The following is a 27,971-nucleotide window of genomic DNA, read 5'->3' on the forward strand; positions in this document are numbered from 1 at the left end:
TCACAGACAGCTAGCTTCCTAATTCACTTGTCTTCTTTTCTGGACCTCTCCAAAGTATGTCATACAATACTTAGTTTTAATGAGATTGCATTACTTGTTACACTGTTGCTCATCTGTCAAAGGACAAGTTTCTCTTGATCTTCACAAAAAAAAAAAAAAAAAAGGCAGCAGTGAACTAATAGGCCATCCATTATACAAAAACTACTGCACCCAGGGTTCACCTCCAGCTGAGCAAATAATTTATTCAATCCATTCTAGTATTTTAACTGGATTCTTCTGACAAATTGATCCCACATGGACAGAGATTTTCTTGGAGTCCATCATAACTCAATACTTTGATTTTTAACATGATAATTAGATGAGTGAATCTCAGTCTGACTCCTGATGAATTTTAAGCTGCTTTTGGACAAAAACCTCTGCTTATGCCTGGCTAGAGAACTCCCCAACTCTGTTTTTTTGATAAGAACATCCTCTACAATGAAGTAAAAAACACTGTCTGCTAATATTGTGCACACAGATGATTTTGCAGTTGCTGTAGTGGTCTGTTGAGCCCTGTGCTAGTGAATGCATTTTTTACAGTGTTCATGCAGAGCACACAGAGAGTGAGGAAGGAGATGGGGAGAGAGGAGAGAAAGGGGAATTGAGAGTTTATATAGGGCAAATATCAATTATGCCTGGTGGTTGATTACATTTCATTTTGGTACTTAATTTTTCTGTGAAAATGAAAGTGTTAAGCAATACAAACACAATAAACCCACTGTGTTTAAATATAGTTTGCCTTCACAAATCACAGTCTCACTGTTGGTGCTAATTGCTAGTTCTTTATCCCTTGAGACGAATACCTTCTCTTGAGCTCTCAAGCTGTTTTCTTTGTGCCACTTTCCAGAATTTTTTCTGTTAAACTCTGTTTGGGTTTTTTTTCAGTTTGAGAAATACATTTTGAAAGTATAGGCTGGCCTGAAAGGTGATTTCAAATATCAACAGATTTTTAGACCCAGAATACTCGAGTACAAATTTGGATTTTAGTTTTGCATTTGGAGCTCGTGTCTTGCAACAAGGCAGAGTTGGGCTGGTTTTCTCTCTCTTCTAGTGTTAGAATTTTCTAAAGTTAAGTATCAACTAATTCTGTACATAAAACAGTGTTCAGTTATTACACATCCTGATACAGACCAGAAAAAAATAGAATGCATGTTTAATGTCTGACACCCCAAGGTGTTAGCTTCATATCCAATACAGATATTACTAAATGACAGGCTTATGCTCTGTCTGTTCATCTTCCTGAGTCAATCATGCATACAGATTCCCATGGAAAAAAAAATAAATCTAGATTTTCATGGCTCCAGCAACAAAGATAAGCTGTTTTTAAAAAAACACAGGATATCTTAGATTGTATTGCTGCCTCTTATTTCTCTCTTGATAACCTTTCCCCAGTAATCTTTTTCATCTTCAGATCAAACCTAATGAGTGTGGATCTGTACAGCACATACCACAAAAGAATATCTGTCTTTGATTGTTCCCATCATTCCAGCATTGCAAGCAATTTTCTAAAAACCCTGCTCCTCATTCATCAAGATTTTCATCTGTTTTTCCAGACTGCAGAATAAAAGATAGGCTTATGCTTTACTTACCCCAAGATAATGGCCATCGATAAACACAACAGGGAGTGAGGGAACTTCACAGACCCTCCTGCATCTTTCATCTAGTTCTTTTCCATAATCACTGTTCAGAGCAATGTTTTTTTCTTCAAATTTAACTCTGTGATTTTGAAAGATCTTTCTAACCAGTTCACATCTTTCAAAAGTTGTTCTCACCACACGAAGGCTAGTAGTATAAATTACTATGCGCCCAAATTCTAGAACTGTTGAGACCTGGGGGAGAAAAAGAATAGTTCCCATTACATTAAGTAAGCTGTTAATAGCTTCTGAATATTGAGTAATTTCATTAAAAATACTGTTAAAAATAATGAAGGAAAAAAAATTGCATCTAGAAAACAAAATCTGACATTTACTTTTTTGCAAATGTAGAGATGGAAGGGGAAGAAGTAAGTTCTTACAATCGCCAACTCAAGGCAGTTTAAGCTGCTTATCTAGGTGAGGTACAACTTTACTTTTCTAGGAAAGTTTTAGAGATGTGAAGTCAAGTTAAACATTTTCAAGAAACAAATGTAGTTTTGATCCTGGTGGACTTCCAAATGTGAATAAATCATCACCATTTTGTTCATGTCATAGAATCACAGAATGTCTGGGATGGAAGGGACCTCCAAAGGTCATCTAGTGCAACTCCTCTGCCATAAGCAGGGACATCTCCAGCTAGATCAAGCTACTCAGAGCTTCATCCAGCCTGATCTTGAATGTCTTCAGGGATGGGGCCTCCACCACCTGTCTGGGCAACCTATTCCAGAGATCTATCACCTTCATAGTGAAGAACTTTTTCCTAATGTCTAACCTAAATCTCCCCTTTTCTAGCTTAAAGCCATTGCCCCTCATCCTGTCACTACAAACCCTTGTGAATAGTCCCTCCCCAGCTTTCTTGTAGGCCCCTCTCAGGTAATGGAAGGTTGCTATAAGTTTCCCCTGGAGCCTCCTCTTCTCCAGGCTGAACAATCCCAACTCCCTCAGCCTGTCCTCACAGGAGAGCTGCTCCAGCCCTCGGATCATTTTTGTGGCTCTCTGCTGAACATGCTCCAACAGGTCCACGTCCTTCTTGTGCTGGGGACTCCAGAGCTGGACACAGGACTCCAGGTGAGGTCTCACCAGGGCAGGGCAGAGGAGCAGGATCACCTCTCTCCATCTGCTGGCCATGTTTCTTTTGATGCAGCCCAGGATTTCATTGGCCTTCTGGGTTGCTGCTGCACATTGGTGGCTCATGTCCAGCTTTTAATATACTAGTACCCCCAAGTCTTTCTCCAATGGACTGTTCTCCATCATGTCTTCTCCCAGCCTGTATTGGTAATGTTGGTTGCCCCTCCCCAGATGCAGGACCCTGCACTTGGTCTTGTTGAACCTCATGAGGTTCACCTGAGCCCACCTCTCCAGCCTGTCCAAGTCCCTCTGGATGGCCTCCCATCCCTCTGGCCTGTCTGATTCTATGACTCTGCTGTAACTGTGACCCACGTTTGCACAAACACAGTATGGCAGTACCCACATTAAGGCTAAACTTGCTAGCTCAGGTGTTGTTGACAGCTTCCTTTAAGCAAGGACAGGAGCCTAATCTAAGCTTAATCACATCCATGAACCAATATTAACTTAGAATACTTTAGGTTTCTACATGCTGAACTAGATCATGACTGCAGAGGGAACAGTCTAATTTTTAGTGTGGATCAATGTCAAATTACCCTAACATCCAATCGACAACTAAAAAGTACATTCTGTGTATACTCAGAGTCTGGTTCAAAGCCCACTGCAGCTAGGGAAAGCAGTTCCCTAGGCTGTAAAATGTTTCATATTAAAATTCGGATTTGACTTTTTACCCCACTTCCTCATACGTAAAATTTATGTCACATCTTTTCTTTCTGGGATGAAAAAAAATTAGGCAGTGTAAATACTACAGCGTTTAGTTTGCCCAAGAGAGAGTGGTACATTTTCAAAAAGCCTGAGAATCACTGCTCTAAAGATATTATGTTTAGATATAGCTAATATCCTAGGTTTTTTAAAAAATGGTAAGATGTTTCCAAGCTTTTTGAATTGGCCATTATATTCAGCAAATTATACTTAATTATTTCAGCAGTATTCCAGGAGTAAAAACACAAGCTGGAAAATAAACTGCAAGGATACCTGTAACATACTGTAGCAATCCATGGAAAATAACCTTTGATGGGTGGACAGATCATTTTTTAACTATGTCATGCAATAACTGTAAAGATACAACTATAAAATTGGGCAAACGCCATTGCAGATTTTGCCACATAACAAAGTAATGATTTATCTTACTATGTAAATGAAAAAAAGAAAAAAATAAATGCAAGAAGCATATCCTGCTGAGAAAGGTGCTTACAAGGTTCAACATATGGTGAAGTGATCTCAGGAAAAACAGATTTCACGGGTCACTTATAGACAACTGGAAGTATAATTGTAAACATATGTAATGTAACAGTTTTCCATACTGTGAAGGAAGCATGTTCTGATAGGCCAGCATTTGTTTCTCTTGGAATGGATGTCAGAAGTTCAATTTTAGGAACGATATAAAATTTGGCTACTTTTCTCCAGCCTGTTTTCTGGGTTGCAAATCTGTTATACTGCTGCTGCAGCATTGACTCTTCTCTAGCATATTGTTCACACATTCAAGTGAGAGGATTAGCTCATCCTTTACTTAAAAGACAAATACACTACATAAACACTGCCAAATATTTTAGTAACCACATGTGCTGAAAGGAAGAATAGTTCACCTTTTCAGATGTAACCAAAAGTAGTTCTTAAAGTATTCCCTAAAAAGATAACTTCACATACTCAATTTTTCCTCCTCTGTAGAGTGAAAATAGATGTTGAAGTGCAGAACTCTTCAAAAGGATGGAAATTCTTGTTCCTTCATAGTTCTAATCTGTAATGCTGTTTATTCCCAGACACCAGAGGCAGCATAGATACAGACTGTCATTATCTAGGGAAGCATCAGGACTGTGGTGTCCCTGCAGCATACAAATAAGCAGCTGAAGAGTCGGAAAAATGTAAAGTTGTAAAGTGATCTGGAAAGATATCAAGTGGAAGGTGTGTACACAGAGTCACTTATGTGTTTATTCCTTTATTTTTCCCTAATGTGGCCTTGAAGAAATACCATTCCAAATAACTTTGACTAGATAATTCGTTAGGGAAATATTAAGTAAACACCTTGTTTTCCATGCTAGAAAGGCACAGACATTGTCCTTGACAGGACTTCATCATATGAGGAGAATCCTTCCTGTCACCTGCCTAGAACGACACTGATAGTTAAAAATAGGATTCAAGGCAGTTAGAGATTTGCATGTTTTTTTCTTAATGAGTCTGTCCCAACTCTTATTTTGCTACCCAATTCAATGGCTACAGTCTGTAATAGTGACCAGAATATGCTCTTGAAGTAAATCAGCAGAATAACATTTGAACATTGCGTTTTTCCTTCCTAGGCTGGAACTATGGCAGAAACATAGTAAATGACAACCAATGTAAACAAACTAATAGAAAGACACTTTAGAAAATGAATTTTTACAATTTTGCATAACAAACTTCAAGTTAGAATCATCTCGTATAGCTCTACAAACACACATAATTTAGCTGAAGGTAAATGGGAAGTATTTCTCTAGTAAATGGGAGAGACAAAATTTTACTCAGGCTATGGGTGTTCAACAAGTGAATTAGCCAAAAGATCTGGAGCAACTTACATCAACCATTTTTTCATACTTCCTGTAAGTGAGATTCTCATAAAATCCTGAAGCTTATGGAAATAATTTGGCCTGAGGTGGCAACTTTTGTGTCAGATCCAGAAAACCCCATGCACATGGGCCAAAAGTGTGCTTCAGAGAAAGTGTGATGTAGAAAGACTGCCAAAGAAGGGATTTAAGGTTTCAAAGGGAAATAATGTTGCTTTAGAAACAATCCTCTACATCATTTACAGCTCTTAGCTTCACAGCAGAGTGCTGACACCTCCCCCAGTGTCTAAAGGCAGTGTTTGTTTTACTGCATCAAGAGCTGAAGACCTTGCATTTTCCTTGAGAGTGCCAAGTAGGCAGCAACAGCAGCAGCATGACCTTCATCACATCATGGCACAGATGCCAATCCCAGTGACTTAAGAACAGCTGCCCTTTTTTTTTCGTAGTCTAGAGTGGAAAAGCAACTGTTACACCAGTTAATCCTGTTCATGGTTGAATATGAGAAAATCAAAACATCTTTCTTATTTCATGCCTGACTCAGTCTTTCTTCGGACTTCTCTACCATGTAGGTCAGAGCTTTTGCAAGTGAGGAGTTACACCTTGGTGTACAGCTGAGGGAAACATATCCTTCTGCCATCCCACTGGCATCTGACATGGTTGTAACTAAATGTAGTCATTAACTGACCAAGTCTTCTGCAAACAGCAAGAGGGATATCATCCTATTAGACTACGTACATTAAAAAAATAAAAAAGCTTAGCATTAAAAAAAAAAAAAAAAAAAAACCACAACATAGAAATAACCAAAAGTAGATAAGAAACCAAAGCCTAAAAATGTCAGGATACTGGCAGGGGAAGAGTAGTACAAATGTAGGAGTAAAACAATGAAAAATATGACAAAAAGACAATGAAACAAAACAAAGTAAATACCAAAACAGGCAGAAGAGAAGGTCACTGAGAAATGATATTTTGAACATTTTTTGGACGAAATCCTGGTAACCAGTGTAAGTCTACAACAACAAACGTATTACAGAATATGTGAATCTCCAAGTTGTTTCAATATTTGGGGATACTTTAAAAAAAAAAAAAGAAAAAAGCAAACTAGTGTATTACTGTAGCTGAAGAAATATGAACTATTTGGGAATCATACTCCTAAAATAAGTGTTTGAGAATTTACAACTGCCATGACAGTAACAACAGACCTCAGTAGCCCTTAGTATAACAGTCAGGTGCTTCCATGGTCCTTCTGAAAGCCGGTTAAAAATGTACACCAGAAAACTCCCAGACAGCTCTGGGTTCAGACCTTCAGCCCTGTATCCTATCTCTGACTCCCGGATGCAGCTGGAACTGAAATGTCAGCAAAAAGGGTCCATGTTTCTCTACTGATCCTGGCCCTGACCAGTCCTCCCAGTCTGAGCAGATAACACTCACACTCTTATTTGTTAGAGGATTTTATAAAATTAATTACTGAATAATTATACTAGGATATTTCTTCAGCATATTTGCCATTAATTGCTTTCCCAAGGCTACAAATTTTCTTTAATATCTTTCATGACATTTTTATGTCTGCCTTGCTGACTTTGAGACGCTTTTTATCTTTGGACCAAAAATCATAGCACGGGTCTTTTGGTGCCCAGCTAAGAGCTGGCCAAATTCAAACCGGAGGATGTGGTCCAGGACAATGTTCTAGTTTTTCTATCTGTGATGTAAGGACCACTGCTGGAGCTTGGGGCATAAAGTGACTGCTCATAAAACAGTGGTAACATTTTCATTTTGAAAACACTTGTATATGACTGTGTCTGCAAGCAAGTAAAAAGAGAAGCCCAGCAGTAAGGGAAATACTCATGATCTTTACCTCAATTTTATTTGATTGCAAATGAAAATTATGACAGCAACACTACAAAAGTAGTCATGCTGTTGGGTTTTTTTATCCCAATCCTGAATAGAAGCTATAAACATGTTTTAACTTAATTGGTGTAAAAATAATAGCTATTTACATTCTTATCCGTATCTAATTTATTTACAAATTTACACCAACTTATTTTAAAGCATAAAGTAACAAATGCAAAAGAAAAAAAAAAAAAAAACAACTTCAAACCCACTAGATACTTTGCATTACATGCATTATGTGAGCAACCGTATTCTAGCAAAAGCAGAATAGTCATCTGCTAACATTAATGGGCTGGTATAGCACCTTGGCAAAAGTTGAAATGTTAATGCCAACCTTTATCACATGTAAGATTTTTAAAGGTTTTTACTCTGCTCGGATATAACATTCAACTAATGTTACTCATACAGTAGTGAATAGCTTCTGTGACCTAAATCAATGGTTGATATGCCCTTCTCTGTCTCAGAATATCATCTTTCAACACCTCAGAGTGTTCTACAGAAATATGCACCTCTTAGCTCTGTAATTAGATACTGTCAGACTGACAGAGGTATCTGCTGTCCATTAAGTAAGCTGAGGGAGGAATCTAGAGCACATTACAAACCCTGCACCAGTGATGCTTCAGTAAGTAAATGCAGCATTTGTCATCTAAAGAAAACATATATATTTGTGCATACATATATATTTTTATGTTAAATTTACATTAAAAAAATTAACATAAAATAATTTAAATTTATGTTAAATTGTTATTTAAATTATTTTTGTTTTGAATTAAGCTGCTCGTTACATAATTGGTGTTGTACAGCTAATAGCTTGAATTAATATCAACAACTGAGTGGCAAAAAGAATGATGGTCTGACACTAATTTTCTGACTACAGTCTGTTTGGGGCTTTTTGTTTATTTTCCACTCAGAAACAGAAGAGAAGAAAACAGCTACTAGTTTCTTGTTGAAGGTATTCTGCAGGAAAAAGATCAGTTTAAATATCTAATTTCTGCAAGTTTGAAAAGCTTTTCCTGTCTTTTGAGTTTTAAAAGGCTTTCAAAATGTACGCTAAAACTATTGAATATCTTCTGAAAGATTATTTTAAAGTAAAAAGCTATAATCAAAATGCTTCTATTTTTTTCTGCATGGCACTGCATCAAGACATGTATGTTTTCAACAATGTATAGCATTTAAGGAAAAACATACTTTTCATCGTGTCACTTTTTAGATGAAAATGTGCAACATTCATTGAATGAGATGGCTGGAGACTGAAGGTCTGTGTTCTAGTAAAAAACTCCGATATTTCCCATCACAACATAGTACAATGTTAATGGAGTTGTGAACCAGTCTGTCATTGTCGGTCACCTGGTTCAAATTAAAGATTTAATGGCATTTCTCAGGAAGAATTGATTTGCTACTCAGAAGACTTCTTCCAACAAAATTCAGAAAACTGCATTTTAGTAAAGCTCTGTAGAATAAAGACAACATTTCTGCAACTTTGCTAGTCGTATATTCAAGTCAAAGCATGCACTGACCTCTTAAATACATAGCTTAAAAAACACTACATTTTTTCTCATCCAGTTTTGGTAATTACAGGGACTATAAGTGTAGAGATTGGAGTCTGTGACCCCCTGGGACAGTGGAATGATATCATCAGTTATCATCTTCATAGCCATCAACAAGATGGGAAGGTCTATCAACACCAAATAACAACTGAGGGCATCAAGAGCTGCACTCCTAAACAAGGTAGCCAGAAAGCCTGGGACACTCCCAAACACAGATACTGGTTTTGCTTTCCCCAAGAAAGTGGCCAGGTCACTGTTTTTCTCAGCTTTTAAAATAGCACAAATACTTGTGTGACTTTTGTCTGCCTGTACTACCTGTCACCTGCCTGTACTTCCTCTTACCCTTTCTGTTCCTCAAATAATACAATATAACATCATATCTTTTTTTTTTTTTCTGCCACTGCACACCTTCCCACATACCTTCTGGCACAGACCTCTGTTCAGAGGTTGTCAAGATATTTTTCACTTCAAAGCACAAAAAAAATACCTACGATACCACAACAAAGGAGTACAGGGCATGACCCTGCCTCTCCCTGCTCTTTGTAATGCTTCAGCTATTGGCAAGTTCAGAAGGTACAAAGACTTCAATTGAGCTCACCTCCCACTGTCCTTATTACCATTCATCCAGCACACACCCATACAAGCAGGCTACCTGCTCTCAGGTGACCTGAGCTCAGATAAGAGAACTATTTATCTCCTTAGGGTTCATGGTCTCTGCTAGACCCTGATCCCTCTGCCTGTGTAGACTTTCTAAAGTCAAACTACCTGCTACAGGTGTGGCACTGGCTCTAGGGAAAAAAAAAGCAGCTCCTGTTCCACAAGGCACAGCAATGCTGTGCAAGTCACCCAGGGCACAATTTATTACGGTGTTAAAATTAGTCGAAAGAAGATCCATATCTGTCCCTGCCTAATTGAATTTTATTTATCAAGTGTTTGAAGACTTTATCAGTATTTTCTTATTAGTTTATTTATACCGTTCTGCATATTATAGAAATAAAAGAAACCTTTGAAAATAAGATGCAAAAGATAATCCTGTAATTCTAACCTAGTCTGCCGTTCTCCTCAGATGAAACAACACTGTGATATGTCTGTTTCTCTCTTTTGCTTGCTCATTCTTTATTTACCTCTCTTGATATTTAACCAATTTGACATCTCTGAGAAAGTCTTCCTAGAGAAAAAAAAGAGACAGTCTCTGGGAAGATCCTTTGAAATGTTACATAGGTTTGTAAGACAGGAGAAACATTTCTTTATTGCACAAGGACACTGCCCCCAAAAACTGATGAGGAAGCAGCAAAAACTACTGAAAATATTTTTGTCCTTAGCAGTTTATATGAGGCACCAGAAGCTATGTGAAAAAGGAGTGTCTAACAATCACCTTTCACATTGTGCTGTTCTTTGAATTATTCCTGTATTCAGCAGAAGAGTCCTGTAGCCAGACAAGATGTACCTAGTCTGTCCTGGAACATCTACGAAGCTACTTGTGGTAGTCTTGGCACCTGGGGCGTAGGTTAACACAGGTAATAGCTGAGCTGTTTACACTAGTTGAGTGTTTCTGTCTTCTGTACCTTAGAGTCCCCTTCAAATTAGTAGATCTCATCCTTTATTTCTCTCCAAAGGATACAGTGACTTAAAAGAAATGGTAGGGTATTTCTGATCCCTGGAGTATCTTATGCTGCCTATTTAGCAGAGTAATGTATTTTATAGCTGATAAAATGCAAGCATTTAGAAGATCAGACCACAGCTCAGCAAACTGTTATAGCTTATATCCCCTTTTTTGGAGCAGTTAATTGCATCTATGCATGGAGAGTAATAGAATAAAGTCTTATAGCAAGGAGTAATAATGAGCAAAATATTGCCCTGGAAACAAACGATAACAGAAAATTGCCAAAATGTGGTTTCCTTTATTCAGATTCCATGCAAAGCTCTCAAACATGGTGCTTTGTGGAAAATCTTCAAATGATAGACTCCTCATCAAATGTTGTTTACGTATCTATTAATGTAATTGCCAAAAATGTTGCTTATAAATGAAATATAATTAGTGTTAATTGACAAAATGTTGTTACGCTATCCTTAAAATGCAGCTGAAAAATCTTTCTCAGATAATCCAGTAATGGCAGTAAGAAATGAATCATGGATAGTTCTTAATTGACTTTATATGCTTTTTTCATTATTTAAAAACCCTTCATTGTTGCAGAGATCTCTGATTCAATTTGCTAGCATCCTCCTCCCCTCTCATCAGCATGATAAAGACACAAAGAAAAATACAATGTTAGGAAACACAAAGCAAATAGCATTAAAATATTAAAGCCAGACAAGTGATCCCACAAGTAATCATTTCACAGCTGGCCTGTATAAACTGGACTGCCAGTAACTTCCGCTACCACCACAAAGAAAATCTTTTATGATTCCATCCATATCAGAAAAATCTGACACATAATTCAGTACAGTCATAATTTCAATCAGAGAAACCAATTTCAGAAAAATTTTCATCAACCAGTGCAGTCACTATGCAAAAATGATATGCAATTATTTTTAGGACAGATAGACACACATGCAGCATGGGCAACAGACAAGAGTGGTTAGAAGCCACCATGTAGTTAGAAAGCTCTGATCTGGTTGCCATAACTGAAACTTGGTGGGATGAATCCCATAACTGGAGTGCAGCTATTGATAGCTTTAGGCTTTTCAGAAGGGACAGGTGAGGAAGGAGAGGTGGATGCATTGCTCTCTACATCAAGAAATAGATAGTGTGAAGAACTATCCCTAAAGAATAGCCAGGAGCATATGTATCCCATAATATGATGGGATGCATTCTAGAGTCCTGAGGATATTGGCTGACATAGTTGCCAATCCACCTTCCATGATACTTTTAAAGTCATGGCATTCAGGTGAACTGGAAAAAGGAAATAATTTTTTAAAAGGGAAGGAAGGTGGCCCCTGGGAACTACTGACCTGTCAGCCTCACTTCTGTGCCTGGGAAGATCGTGGAACAGATCCTCTGAAAAGCTATGCCAAGGCATATAAAGTGGGGTGTTTCGAGACAGCCAGCATGGTTTCAACAAGGGCAAGCCCTGCCAAACCAACCTCGTGGCCTTCTATGATAGAGTGATTACATCAGTGGACAAGGGAAGAGCTATGGATGGGTGGACTGTTTGGTGGATAGGGAATTGGTTTGATGGAGGCATCCAGCAGGTACTGGTCAATGGGGCTTGATGTCCAGGTGGAGGTCAGTGGCAAGTGGTGTCCCTGTGGGGTCTGAACTGGGACCAGTGCTATTTAATACCTTGATCAGTGACATAGTGGGATTGAGTTAATCCTCAGCAAATTTGCAGATGACACCAAGTTCAGTGGTGCAGCTGGCACAGCAGAGGAATGGGACCTCCATGCACCCTGTTAGAGCAAGTCCAGAGAAAGGTCGTAAAAATAATCAGGGGTCTGGAACATCTCTCCTTCAAAGAAAGGCTGAGAGATTTGGTGTTACTCAGCATGAAGAAGAAAAGGCTCAAAGGCTCCAGGGAGACCTTATTGCATCCTTCCAGTATTTAAAGGGGGCCTACAGGAAGGATGAGGACAGTCTTTTTAGCAAGGCCTGTAGTGACAGGACAAGGTGTAATGGTTTTAAACTAAGAGAAGGTAGATTTAGGCTAGAGATAAGGAAGACATATTTTACACCAAGAGTGGTAAACCTCTGGTATAGGTTGCCCAGAGAGGTGGTAGGTGCCCCAGTCCTGGAGACATTCAAGGTCAGGTTGGACAGGGCTCTGAGCAACCTGATCTACTGAAAGATATCCCTGCTCACTGCAGTAGGGTTAGACTAAATGGCCTTTGGGGGTTCCTTCCAGCCCAAACCGTTCTATGATTCTTTGCCATTTAGAGCAGGAAACTCCCTGTGCAATTTTAAGGCAGCGGTCAGGAAAGATCTAAACAAAGTTTCAGCAAGGCATATGATAAATTCCCCCTTCATTTGCAAAGTGTGCTGTGGGATCTCACATCAAAATAGACAGCTGAAACCTGCTATGCTATCTTTCAGCCTTATGATCTCACCTACAAAATATGAGTCCAGAGCCAAATACTCCCTGGATTAAGAAGCACTTAGTATCACGATTTAGGTTTTGTTCCATTGCTTTAGTTTGAGTACATCAATCATTATAAAGCATTACTCTGAGATGATTTTTTAATATCAATTAGTTTGACTAATGATATAGACACATTTGGAGTTTTTTGGCAAGTTCAAATTGATAAACTGAGATTCAGCCCTGTAAAAGTAAATGCAATGGAAGTAATGCTCTGCCATTCACAAGGCATTCACTATAAATGAAACTGCAGTATTTCCTAGAGTACACCATATAAAGGGAAAATATTTGTCACTAAAAAGACTGACCAGAAGTAAACTTTGTAGAGTGATTTTCTAGTTCTTCAACAACAATTCTTTGAGCACATCAGTGACACTCGACCTGGATGAAATTCCACTGGAGTTTCTCAGTACATGCATTTTACCAAGTACAGTGTTTGCTTGTAGGGTGAGCAAAGCAGCTTCAACCTGTGTGGGAAGTACACTTGTTTTTTCTTATATTGATCTTTATTTTCAGTGAAAGCTCTATTGCTTCTCAGCCTTCAGTAGTCGGGCCATGGTACAATACAGTCTTGTTCTTTCATCTGTTAGTGTGATAACTGTAATGTCAGCTCTGAAATGAACTAATCAGGAAAAGCGGGAGTAAAGAGACTTTAAAATTGCTCTACTGCTACTCATCAAATGGCCTGTTCATCTATTACCCTCCTGTTCTCTCATCAATTCATTTCAGAGTAACAACAGTTCCTACAGAAGAAGAAAGGTGCTGGGGTTACTTTAAACACAGTATTTGCAAAATGGCTCTTTTGAGACAAGGAACATCACTAAGCTATAAGACCTTTTCTTTCCAGCAAAACAAACGCAGTTTTTCAGTGGGGAAATGCTGCTGTTTCTGGGAAGTAGTTTTCACATTTCCTAGCTGTTTTACAGTATAATTAATACGAACACACTTAACCAATACAGAACACATCATGCAAATTTCAGCCAACGCCGGTCCTAACAATGAATTTCCTTTGGCAATGAGTTATTCTGTATATCCCTTCTGTGCCTACTCTGTGTTGAAAGACTGATTGTAGTGTGCTGTAACCTGGCATCCAATCAGGGAAATATTTTTTTTTCCTACAGGTGCAGTGTTAGTAGGAGAGTTATAAGCTAATTTTGCTAATGTTTGATTACCTGCTATGTTTGATAAATGGCTTTCAGCTGAACAATCTGAGTGCTGATATAAACAATTTCTCTTTGTTTGATTTAATCACTGGATCAGGAAATTGCAACCTATACTGCTGCAAAATGGTGTTACAGTGTTACAGGACATACAAGCTCTCTGATTTCTTTCTTGGGTCTTTAACTGCATAAAACAAATGCTATTTAGAACCACTGACTAAATTTTAATTCAATTTCCTAAGAACTAGGCTGTGCCATTCAGATACAGATGCGGAGATAAACTCAGGAAAATTCAATGGTAAAAACTGCAAAAATTTTTCAAAAATTCCCTTGTGGTCAGCACTGAAGTTCTGGTGGAAAATTATGTTAGAATTTGCTCCTGTGGTTAAAACAAAGTTAGGAAGAAAATTCACAATAGATTGTGGTTTAAAAGTAGCGGGGTTTAAGTTGTAATCAAAAGAATGAACGAAAGAATTCTTTTTAATGTTGGTCACCAACGGGTGCTCTTACAATACAGTGTAGAAAACAGGCTAAGTTCCCCTATTCTGGCTTTGCCATACCTTCTGTATTCAATTCATATAATTTAAAACTCATGCTTCCCTAGTCCTTTTGGCTTTCTCTTTACTTCAGAAAAAATGACCAGATTGCAGACTAAGCTTCCCTTCCCCTCCAGCAAGTCTGAGTGTTCTTCTCTCTTCCAGGTCAAAGCCATCTCTGAGGACTTTAACAATCGGTTTTCCCCAGGCCTCCAGGAGAGATTTGAAACCTTTCTTCTGTATTTCCTCAAGAGGGAGTACTTCAGAGCCACACTTGACATTTCTGGCAGCTATGGAGGGACTGATTTAAGTGAAGCCCTTATCTTTTCATAAGATTATGGTAAGGTCACAATTACAAGCCTGTGCTGCAGACAGGCTTCAAGAATGGCTGGAAGCTAAAGATTTCCATGGTGCTCAGAAGTAGCTGATGCCTCCTTATTACATTTCAGTAGGGCTGAACATATAATGAATCAGCCAAAATGGTACAGAAGCCCAACAGAGGACTCACACTACTGAGCAGATAGACATCCCCAAAACAAACCTAGGAACATTTGCAGTGAACACAGTTTCCATGTTTCTGGACATCTTAATCACTGAAAGTAGCATATCTTATCCTTCCATATGAAGGCCACCATGCATTGCCGTGGAGCACGTACAATGCCATCATTTCAGATGACCTCTGCCTTTCTGGTGCAAACTAGAGCCACAAGCTAAGCCAGGGAGACACTAAACCAAAATCTTCAAAGCTTTGTATTGGCTGCAGTTTATGCCTGAAATGTGATGAATTCAAAGCACCACCTCCCTCCCTGTGAGGTTTGTTGAGGAATTCTGTAGTTTCAAGGGAACACATTTACCTAATCAACAACAATGAAAATGCAAAATATTTAAAATCATTGCAGAGCATGTCCATAGCCCTCACACCAGCTTTTCAAGTTCCCAGGCAATATTCCAAACACTGACAATCACAGCTCTTCCATTTGTCTCCAAGATATCTCTGTGAATCCAGATAGCAGGAAGCTTTTTCCAGCATCCACAGATAAACTGTTTCCTGCACAAGTATTTATCTCCAGCATACAGTTGTGATGTGTACAAAAATGTCCAACATCCTGTTATTGTATGAATTGTGTTGCCATTTGGAGGTCTTTTAATTTAGGTCTAAATTTTGGCCTGAACATTCATTGTGTATTAGATTCATTTTGGCGCCAGTAGCGTGTCTGATCTATGCAATACTAGAGACATAGCTTTTAAATTATCCCAATGAGGGTTTATGATTGTGCTAAATAAAAAAAAAGGAAAGGAAAAGAACTAAATTTCTACTTCAGTTGTTTACTTCAAGGCAGTTTTCTGAAGACTGCTCACAGAACAGCAGCATAACAATTTATGCAATGTGTCTTTGACATGAGAAAGATACAGGAATTTTAAAACATCTGGAAAATTGGGAAGTCAAACAAAATAGGAAGGTAGAAAATGGTAGATTTACAGTTTATCATTCCTAACTAGTTTCTGTGTCTACTAACAGACAATATGAAGTTAGGGAACAGGCAAATTGGAAGGTCACTGTTACTTCTCCAATGCACAAACAGAAACTAATTAATATGAGAGAAAAAAAAAAAAGTCTACTGCATGTCACCTAAAGAAATGGTGCCATCAGTAAATTAAAAATGTATGGCTTGAGCTGCATAGCATCTGCCTGTCTAGAGCTACTTCTGTAAATAGTGTGGAATACCAGAGAACTGAAACAATGGATCACAGATGAGTCATGAAAAGAATGTTACTTATACAATTATAAACGTGCAAGACCTGGAAATCTGAGAATGAGTCTGTTCTTGGATTTGCCCTAGATTATACTATTTAATTTCCTATTGCTTAACAGTTAGGAGTTATTCCTTAGTGATAACAGTTGTATGTAGGAGTATGAAAAATAATTATTATTCAACATTTGATCGGTGTTTATTTCACTTCTATCTCTTTATCACTAGCAACAGGCAGATATAGACTAAGTAAAAAGAATTGAACTTTAATAAAATGGAACTTCTCAGATTAAACAAATGTTCAGTTTTTTATATTCATTTTTATCTGGGACTTTGTATTTTTTGATTGCACTCACAACAAGAAGAAAGATTGGAAATAGAAGAAAAGAATATGCAGATGAACTTGAAAGAACTCTGAGTAGCACTTAGTGTTTGGTCACTTACCCCAAAAGAACTTCCTAATATATGTAGACTTCCCTATATTTGGTTGTATGTATGAAATACTTGGAAAAGTGACTGGTTGTTTTTCTCACATAGTCATTTTTCTCTACTGTCTGTTCACATTTTAAGTTACTTCACGGCTTGTTTTTTTAATAATGTGAGTAGGATTTTTCAAATATCCTTAACTGGCTTGAGAGGGAATGTTCTGTCCTGCTACTTATTCAGTCTTCTGCTGACCACTTGCCCAGCTAGGAAGGATATTATCATTAATGGGCAACACATGAGCCAGATTCCTCCCTCTGGTCTTAGATCATATGCAAGGGATCAAAGGTGGCCCACCACTGGAGGAATGAATAGACCAATGTCTTCAATCACAACACAGAGCAAAGCAAAGAAGGGAGCAAGTCCATTCCAAAACCAGGGCATGGGGGAAGGAAAGACCCAGGCAAGCAGTCCAATGCCAATCATATAGTAATTGCCAGGAGAAAGCCCCACAACTCCTCTCCCATCTCAATCTTGTCTCACCATTACTGGGAACTCTGCTTGCTGCAAAGACTCAGGGAACCGTTTCAACAACCAGAATTCCCCACACAACACATCCACTATGCAAACAAACCTCCCAACCCGCCTGCACCCATAGTAAGTTCCTATAGCAGTGGCTTCTTGCCCTGCCTCCAAGTTAATGTGGAAGGTGGGGGTACCTGGTGGTGATCTCCTAATCAGTTCCCACCCAAGGCTGGCCAGACCCTGGGTGAAACCCAATCAGGAGGGTCTTTCTTGCCTGGTTGTGGACATCATCCATATGCCAGCCCTCATTCAGGGCTCAAGGGTTAACCTCAGCACTTCACTCAGACTTTGGTGGCAATTCTACTATTTACTTATATACCATTTTCCATTATGTCACCCTAGATTATCAAAAAAGTCCAACAATATATTTGTCTTAAACAGGACCCTTAGTTGTGGGGCCCAAATCCTGTTTTATCCTGTCACAAGCAGCTTTTTCTTTTGCTTGTTATTTCTCACACTGTTTGAGATACTTGAATCTTAGTTGCCTGTCCAGGGAGCATCACTGGGCAGCTTGTGTCCTATTTGAGAATATTCTAAAAGTAAGGATGGATTTAGACAGAAGTGAATCAGAGCAGGATTTGCTGGGGGTAGGCAGATAAAGATGAAGGTGTTTAGTATCTCAGATTATGTGAAAAAGTTATCAAACAGCACGGCTGTGAGTGAGTCCTGGTTTGAGCATGCTAGCCCCATCTGTCTGTAATCACTGCTGCTTCACTCAGTAGAATGTTTCATACTGCAGAGAAATAGGCTTGTGTTGATCAGCAGCAAAACGACTGTCATGAAAATTGCTAGGTCTACTCTGGCTCATTTATTTTTAACCTGGCAGATGCTTTAGAAAACCCTGTTTACCCTCTGACAGGATGATGAAGTTAAAAAAAAAAAATTAAAAAAAAGAAATAAAAAAAAAGAAACTTGCTATCCTTTCCCTTTATCTTCAGTCCTCTCTTTCACCAAACCTTTACTCACCCCTTCTAAATTATTGCCTTTGTATCCTGCCAGAGAGATTGACAGATGCTAATAATAACATAATACTACTACATACTTACATACCTACATACCTGCGTGGATCTCTGATTCAGTCATTTTACATTTAAATATAGCCAGGTGCAGTTTACTCATGCAGTGATCCCCTTTATAGTTCCCAAATGTCAGTTACGGTTTGGTTAATTAAAAGGCATTAGGGACCTGTGAACATGAATTCTAGTCTGTTGAGCTTCTTACAGATGTGTTTCATCATATTTGTGACTAGAGAATAAAACAAGGACCTAGTGAGATCCTGATTGTGATATTATACGTCTCTTCCTTCTTTACCAGGCTGTGCTTTGTGTAGTGAATGGATCTGTTCCCCAAAGACTTACCTTCAGTATACCAGCATACCATAGGAAACAACACAATAGTCCATGACTTCTTTCTTATTTGCACCAGAGCTGAAAATGCCGATTTTCCTAGTACTGAACACAATCAGCAAGTAAAAAACAGTATTTGCTCTTATCAGTTAGACTTAGCTCAGTGGAAAATTTACTGCATTTCTGTTGGCAGATGCTTCAGTCTTTCCTCATAGATTAAATGTACCTTGGAGTCAGTCTGTCTTACACAGAACCACTTCTGCTCACTCAGAAAACAACTTAAGAAGGTAATAGAATAGCATAGATGAAATAAGGTGCCATTCTCAATTGTCATCAGTAGCAGAGAAAATTCAAAATTATGATCCATTCTTCACAATTTACTTTCCTAATCAATAAAATCAGAGAAAACAGTTAAATGAAGTCTGGTTTTCATTTGGCAAACACCCTGGAGTTTTCATGCTAGGCAGATAATAAACTTGCTGTCAAAAGTTATTTTATCTTTTACTGTATTCCTGTGAATGGAAGCTGGAATGAGATGCACTGAGATCCTGAAACTCCCAAGAGGTGAACAAAATTGGGAAACCATCGTCCTCCCAGTATGTTTAGTTTTCATTTCCAAACATCTGGCAAATTATGTAATTTTTCTTTCCTGCCACTTTATACAATTCAAATTCTACCTGAAAATGTTCCTCGTCTGAGATGAGGCAGAAACAGGCCATTCCATAAAAAGTTGAAGCTGTCAATTGTACTGAGCAGTTAAGGAAAAGGCCAGTCACTTTTCAGGTGGACACAGAGCAGAGAGGACTCTTACATATAGCCACAAAGCACTCTGCAACCAGCCATTAATATTACACAGTTCTTTCAATGAGGCAAAGAGCAAAGTTAAGTTCTGCTTAGTGCAACAAAGTCCTGATGAAGTGCTGATTTAGCCTTTACTCCTCAGAGAGAGAGACTTATCACTTAATATCTGGAAGTGATAAAAAAGAATCTCTTGTAGTTATAGCACTACTTTGTTCCATATTAGCACTGAGTGATGAAGAACCTTGTTTCCCTGCTATATTACTTAACCTAATTGGAACTACACTCTCAGCTATCTCATAACTTAATAATACCTACAGCTTTGGTACATTTATCTTCAAGCCGTGAGCAGCTAATTACTAGTTATACACTCAATCTCCATTTCTTTAAATTAAAGATCCATCTACATTGCACACATACAGTGCTTCATCCCTTTTCTTATGCAATAGATTAAAAAAAAAAAAAGAAAGAAGGCAGAGAGCTTGAGATTTTTTGATGCAGATGCAGACGATGCAATTCCTAGACAGCATGCATAAACCAGCTCTGCCCTAGAGTGACCTCTACTATGGCTGTGAGCCTTGGTGTACAAAAGGGGATAGGTGACTCATCCACCATCTCCGTGTGAGCAAAGTAGAATACAACTCCATGGAGCAGAGTTATAGATTTTGTTGCTGAAAAAAAAATATAAGGTGTGAGCTTTTGTGGGGCTTTTTTAACCAAATAGGTAAAATGTCTGAAAATGAGACTGTTGCATCAGGTTTTATACTTTATACCAGCTCCTAAATCTGTTAATCAAAATAGCAGCCAAGTTAGTTATTCCATATATATCACATTTGCAGTTGGAGTAACATTTTTAGCAAGGTCAGTGTGAACAGCTTTATGCTTTAGTCTGGTTCAAGATTTGGCCTCGAGATGTGTATTTTTAAAATAAAACAGAAATAGTTACTCTTACAGTCTTACTTTTCATGGAACAATGTTCTTATAATCGGGCAGAATCTATACCATGTCATAGAGTTAAATGTGTTCTTGTCAAGGAAACTGACTACAAATGCAGACCCTGTGATGAATAAGTAAGCTATCTGCTTTTCTTTTGGAGCAACATTTCAGAGGCTCCTTTGCATGGATACCATTTAATCCCCTGCAGCAAGAAAATAATCAATAACAACATTTAGTCTAATATCATATCATGTCTTCAAACAATGATGAAACTCCATACCAATCACATTTCTGTTGGCTGCATAATCTTCTGTCAAAAGGAGAATTGAGACAGCATAACAGACAGATCAGAAAGTTTACTGGATACCTGTCCTTTTTTTTTGAGAATTCTTGCCCTTATCTGCTGTGACTTCAAAAGAGAAATGTTGGAGCAGCTGAGGATAAAACTCTCCTTTGGTTGAAAGGAACTACATGGTTCAAGGCCGCTTCTGGTCAGTGGCAGCAGAAAATACAGTATTACTCACTTGTATCCATCTGCAAATATTGGCCTGTAAAAGTGCCCTTCCATCTTGCAGTCTACCACATGAGGACTCACAAGAACATCATACACCAAGAAGATAGTTTGCAAAGGGCCTGACCACCCAGCAGATACATGAACACGAGCTGCCATGGCAAAATTTTGCTGGCAGACTTAAGTGAACAGTATCTATTTACTCAGCATGTCATGTAGAAATTGCTTTCTCTTTTAAATCTTCATGACAGCTTAAGTTTGGACATGGATGAACTGGTGGTTATATTTTTGGATCATAGTGAGATTTGAAAGAACAACTACACTTATACACTGCATGTTTGTGAATCTGATTGAAAGCATCAGTCAACATCTGGAAAGGAAAGTTCTCGAGATGCGAATTAAGACCTACAATAGGTAGAAGAAACTACAGCAATATGCTTTAAAGTCTCATTTTCCACTATTTCTATCAGTTTGTCTCGTGACATTCTCCACTTGAACAGTAATGAAATGCTTCACAGTTGCCTTTGGGGCTAGGAGGGCCAGTGCTTTGCATTTAGATGTAGTAGACCAAAAGCAGGACATGAGCAGCTGGGCAGGAAAAGATCACATTTTCTTAAAAAAGCTGTAACTTCAGTTGGAGGTTTAGAAACTGACTGCTTTCTGTCTCACAGAAGTTGCATGGGGAAATAGGATTTTCTTAAATAATAGTGTATGACTGCTGTCAGTTCTTAGTATTTTTAAAACTTGTTATATAATTAGCAAACAGTAGTATTCCAAGCAAGACTGCTGGGAATCAATCCCAAAGGAAAATTTCTTTGCCTTTGCACCGGCATTCTGTGCAAATGTTGGCCATTAAGTTTTTCCATATTTCTTTGTGAGAAGTACAAAAAGAATGAGCTTATGTGTGGTATTTCTGTGCTACAAAAGAAATACTCCTCTGACATTGTTGATGGATGATGTCTCTAGATATAGTTCCAAAGCAAAATGGTACTAAGGCTGTTAAAATCCTTTCCACAATTCATACTAGCAATGAATGATGGTTTTTTCCTGTCTTCTTTCTTGCCATGTGTGAAATGAGTCTCTACCTCACTGACTCCAGCAGCTCATCTGTGACCATTTCTGTTGCTTTGTACGATGGAGCCTGTAAAAAGTCGTGCTGTGGCAGCATCTCCACAACATAACTATTAGGCCAAGCAAAACCACAAGATTGCCTGTTTTGGTGGGGAGCTGTATTTTTTCAGCTCATTTTCAAAATCAACAGGCTGGGGATGCTGCTCTAATTATTATATATCTTAAAAGATCTGGAAAAATTCAGAAATATTTCAGTTTCATGCTTTGTACTGTCTAGTACTAAATGTTGCAGCAATGAGGAAGGTTTTCATGCATGAAAGTGATGTTCTTTTCTCTCTGGCTGCAAATTTCATTCTGAAGCATGTTTTATTGCACTTAAGCTACAACCTTATGATGTTGCTAAACGTTGCAGTCACAGGTTAAAGCTCCAGCCAAAAAAGCAATCTCTCTTTGACCATTTCTTTGTTTCAAGCTGTTAATCATGTGTTGGTGTGGTGTGCAATAAACTACCAACACCAGCACATGAATGTCAGAGAAGGCTGCTGACAGACCAGAGCAGTCTAGCAAGTATTATCTGCAAATAAAGCATGACTTGATTTCTTCTCTGATAGGAAATGAAATAGTCCTCAATGACACCTACATGCCAAATAAATGGGCAGCAGGTGACTCCATAAATGTAGTTTTGGTCAGCTGATAAAATACAGTTTTTCTGTGTCATTGTAATATAATACCTGTATGGTATGCATACATTTATATTAGTCTGGGTTTTTTAAGCTTACTGGTGCAAGTATTTGCCAGCCTAGTTCAGGACTGAAACAGTTCTAAGATCTGTAAACTAAATGGAATTGTAATTAACTTCTTAGAAAGTATTTTTGCTAACACCTTCAATGACATGAAATCAAAAGCATTATTTCATGCCTTGAGAATCATACCATTAAGGTAAAGATAATTCCAATCCATAAGTCTGTCTCCCTATTCCCTTTCTCTCCCACTTAGGGGAGGGACAGGTGTTGATAGAGAGCATCTGTCATTCACCTTGTGGCCAGCCCAACCCTAAGCCTTGACACTTGTGTAGCCAAATATTTGCTTCTTTGTAAATTTAACTAATACATGCCTCACTTAAGGCAGGTGCAATGAGGACAAATATTTGATTGCAGGGAAATTTATTTGTACACAACTTCAGGGGTCAATGACCAAGAATGATGGTAGTAATTGGGAATATCCAACATAAGGTTCATATTTATTGGCAGTTTATTTCAGTTTTCATGTGTTCCACAATAATTTCTGTTTTCTGTGTCAAAGGCATACACTTATTCAGGGCAAGAGAACACAGCAAATAAGCTAGCAGGTGGCCTGTTGTACCATGTCAAAAAAAAAAAAAATGGAATAGCACAAATTTTTCTTGATGGTGCCAGTTGTAATAATACTTCAAAAGATATTTTCTCCTAATTGTCCTGCTGAGTTACTGAGTTAAGCTCCACAGCTAGAAAAATGAAGTTATTCACTGCTAATTAATGATGAACATTAATCAGTTCATTTTTTCATCTCTAAGAGGCCAATTCAGGGGAAAAAAAATTTCTACTGTTAGAATAAGTAGAAAATATTTTTGCACTAGCATCCTGAGATATTTTTTTTTGCAGTCTGTCTACATAACTTTCCTCTTTTTCAAGTCAGTTTGAAGATGAAGCATTTTCCATGTTAATTCAAAGGTCAAGCACCTTATTAAACAGTTCCACAAATGGACATTATGTCAGAATCCCAAAGCAATACATAGGCTCAGACCCAGTGTTTTTCTAATACTCCAGATCATCTACCAGACAAACAATTAAAAGTAAGAGGATGGCAAGCATATGGCATTTCCTCCTAATATTCTCTCAATTTATGACTATTTTTAGCTCAGAAAATTTCCTGAGGCTGGTATGATTTAGGAATCACCCTTGGTACAACCAGGAGGCAGCTTTTTCCATTTGGCATTCACATTCATTGCCTGAGAACAAACACACTCATTAGATTTATTTTTAGATTTAAAGAGAGAGGATGAAGCAAGTTAGCAGAACAGGGTTATTTGCAGTATCTTGTGTCTTGGCTACTTGGTTTGAGTCTCCTCTCTGCCTCCTGTCCCTAACAAGCAAATCACAGGCTACAAGTATTTCTACGATAGCTCTATGCTGAAGCAATGATATCGCTATAATGCTTAAGATTGAGAAAGAAAGAAAGAAAGAAAGAGAGAACACGGTGTGTGATGCTGAAGCATAGTAGTATGGCAAGTTGGGAATCTGCAAGCATGTGTTCCATTGCTGCTCCAGCAACTTACTCATGCTGTCTTGTGACTGTCTAATTCAAAGTACAACTCCCACCACTGCCTCCTGCAGACACTATTTGTAACAAAGCAGCATCTGCTTATGTACAGCTTGTGTAGGATCTGATCCACTAGGCTTGCTCAGAGGACACCTACTTCATCAAGCCCTGCAGGTGAGACAGGGAAAGGAACGCCCATTTTGTGGTGCCCATGGGACATGAGTGGGAGGTAACTATCATGTCCTGTCAGTAATGAGATGCCTGTGACCAAGGCAGATCATTAGTCAAATTTTCATTAATAAAAGGGCTTTACTGCCTTTGAGACAAGGTGGCACCAAAGAGAGGTTTGTAGGAGCTTGATGTCTAAGTTCTTCATAAACCTATGGGTTTTTTGAATCTCTACCTAAAGTCTTGATTCAATCTAGTACTACATATTCTGTATATGCATATTCCTTACAGCATTATCATAGCTACTTTGCTGTGCCCTGTGCCATGCAAAGGACAAAGCCAGGAGATCAGGCTTATTAATAAATCACGTTGTTTGAGGAAGTAGTCACACGATTTAGACTTCACGGAAGGAGCCATTAAATTATGTGCTCCCCCACAGCCCAGGGTGACAGCTCTCCTTTTTCCTATAGGCTGCATAACCTGCTTGGACCACAGGCACCTAAACCCTAACTGGTTTAAGCCTGAGACAACTCTGCTCAGTACCAGTCAGTTGTTAGAAGTTGTTTTCTACCACTGTAAGAGAGAAGGTGCTAATGAAGTGCAAAATTATCTTTTCCTCACTGCTGCTTCCACCCTGCATCTCCTGGAGTTTGGTTATATGTGAGACTCCAGTGTGTTTCACAAACCCTTGCTAGGAAGTGTGTCAGCTCAGTCTCTGTCTCAGGGAAGGCTGGTGTGCACAGATTCAAAACTGTACTGCTCATGCTACTAATGCCTGACATCTACTGCAAAATGCACAATGGTTGGTTCTCAACTGTCTTACATTTTATGTAGCCATTACCTATGAGAGACAGATAAAATATTGCAGCCAGTAGGGAAATTATAATCCAGTGTTATAACAGTTTTCACTCACCTGTAGATGTAGGTGTGATTCAAGAAGCGGTCAAAGTACCTTTTTATTATATCCTCTGAGGCAGAAACATATGTAAACACAGAAAATAATATTTATTGTCCCAGGGCTTGCCTCTGCTTAGCCCCATTCAGTGCACCTGAGTGTCTCAAGAACAGTGTCCTCATTCATGGACCCTTTACAAGGACCAAGACACACCAGAGCAGGCATATTTTTGAGCCATGTGGTGCTCTGGAAGGCTGGATAGGTGTCTGGTACATGCTGATCAGACTGCCAACATAAAAATCTAACTTTTTTTTTTTCTTTCTTTCAGTTATTGATTCAATCTTGAAGAAGGGATAAATGTAACCATGGCTTTGTTGCTAAGCTTCCCAATGCTGGGCGTATTGAAAAGTCAAGATGTCCCTTATCTACTTTTTTAAAAAATGAGGCAGCTATGTCTTTTTTAACTCAAAGCTCGTATATCACTTTCAGAGGTTTAGACAGCTTGAAGTTAATTTACTGATTTTTTCAAGTCTTTGTCAAATATGTGGTTCAAGTCCAATAACAGCAAATTCTAAAATATCATGAACAGTCTAATAATAGACTTGTCTGAGCTCAGTGCTGATTTATATGAAAACATAAGAACAATAAATATCAGTATCTTAAGTACTGACCAACTCCAGGCTCTAGTTAAAAGTTCACAATCCTGAACATCTTTTTTAAGTCAGTGTGGCTCTTCATCCACCAGCTCTGAAAACAACCTGTTTTAACTGTGACTTAGCCAAATCTACTGAATCACTGTCCCGTGCCCTGTGCTCACAGATCAAAGCACTTAAGAAGGTACAAATGAAGTGGTGAAGGGATGCTATGCTCATTCCAATGGAGATCCAGTTGTCCTTCTAACACTGAATTTTCTGTAATACACAGGAACCTGCTTTTCATAACCACTTGATCCTCTGTGTCATTACGATTTTTCCTGTTCTTCAGTTAATTTCAGTGTGATACTGTTCAATAATTAGTTTTCCAGACATACTGACATTAGGAACATACATTGGAAATTCATACCTCAGAGGAGGTACCTACAGCTCACTGGGATTTATCTCTGTCCATATAAGTGGTATTACTATGGAAAATGATACGGTTTCAGGTTATCAGCAAGTTTCCCCAATGTGGCTAATAGGAGGTACAAGCAATCCAGCAGATCTTTCCCTTTTGCAATCTACACCCATTTGGGAGTCACAACGCAGTGTGTATGAATGAGAGTATGAAGGGAAAGTTCAGGAGACCTTTTACAATCTTAGCCCAGTCGTAGCAGAAGTCTTTGAGTTCAAAATGTTCAGTGATGCTGGAGTGTCAGTACTGATCATCTGCCAAAGAAGTAAGGAGGACAACATCATGACTTCTCCAGTGAAAGTGCAGACATCTCTCTCTCCTCTCTCTCCCTCTCTCTCTCCCTCTCTCTCTCTCTCTCTCTCTCTCTCTCTCTCCCTCTCTCTCTCTCTCTCTCTCTCTCTCTCTCCCTCTCTCCCCCCCCCCACCCCCACCCCCCCCAAGAATTTTGGGGATTGCAGTGATATATTCTCCAGGGGGCTGGAGTGGTATACAATGTGTCAACTACCTTAAAACCCTTGCTTGTACTATTGCACCAGAAACTTTCCTTAACAGCACTTTCCAGCTTTTGTCTTCTTTGGAAGACAGTTGGTTTTGCTGCTGTCTTTCATTTTGTTTTCTCTACGGTTTTAGCTAGCCCTACTGGTTTGTAAGCTCTGCATGTTCTGCTACGTATTCACTTTTCCAGGTTACCTACAAGTGAAGAAAGATGAAAGTGGACCTAGCCACCCCAGAAGCTCTCCTTTGTTAACAAACTTCTACCTGATTCTTAACTCTTTCAACTTTCCCACCTATCTCTCTAAACATTAATAAGCTAATTCTTTGTCAAGCTGAATATTGACTTGTACTTTGCAACCTTAAATGTTAGCTCTACTTGAGACACCACGCTGGAAAATGGGTGAAGACCAAGTACATTATGTCTGATTCTTCATCCGTACCTCCTCTCATACAGTGTTCACAAAGGCATTAATCAGGTTTGTTAACCAGGCCTGCCCTTCTGAAAGAGGTCAGCAGGCCCTGCCTGAGAATGAGATCTGTAACTGATTTAGCAGAAGATGACCTTTAAGAACAGGCTGGAAGGCCAGTGGAGTGTCTATGGAAATGGATGAAAGGACCCATGTTGAAACAATGAAAATGAGGGGAGATGTGTGTAAAAACTTTGGCTGACCTACATTAAATTGAGCATTAGGATGGAAAACCAGTTTGGTATGAAAGGTACAATACCAGACAACCCAAGGATTTTTGCTTTGTGTCACCTGGAAGCCATCACAGGGATGGCCTAGTCATAAAAACTGTTCATGAAGAGAATTATGATTATTTCAAGGAAACAAGAATCATATCTCTACTACTTTCTATGGGTAAATATAGAAAATATGCATGCCCATTCGCAATTAACATCATTCTAAGTATTAGAAAACAAAGATTCTAGTAACATACTGAAATAAGACCACAATTACTTTGTGGGTATGAAAAGAAGGGGCTTATGCTTCTGATGCAATTAGCAGGTCACATTGCTAGCTCTGGAGCTGCTGACCATCAGTTTT

The 27,971-nt window shown here is 38.6% G+C and overlaps 1 protein-coding gene across 1 annotated transcript in view; it reads right to left on the reverse strand.

Moving 5' to 3' along the window:
• GRXCR1 (glutaredoxin, cysteine rich 1) overlaps positions 1-27,971 on the reverse strand; it is a 39,427-nt gene that overhangs the window by 8,598 nt on the left and 2,858 nt on the right. The window contains exons 2-3 of the mRNA XM_008945505.1: positions 26,249-26,251; positions 1,629-1,868 (exon numbers count right to left, since the gene is read on the reverse strand). Of these exons, the coding sequence (XP_008943753.1) occupies positions 1,629-1,868; positions 26,249-26,251 (243 nt within the window). The remainder of the gene's footprint in view (positions 1-1,628; positions 1,869-26,248; positions 26,252-27,971) is intronic.

Source organism: Merops nubicus, unplaced genomic scaffold (assembly GCF_000691845.1).
Source record: "Merops nubicus isolate BGI_N331 unplaced genomic scaffold, ASM69184v1 scaffold4358, whole genome shotgun sequence".
NCBI classification, from domain to species: Eukaryota; Metazoa; Chordata; class Aves; order Coraciiformes; family Meropidae; genus Merops; species Merops nubicus.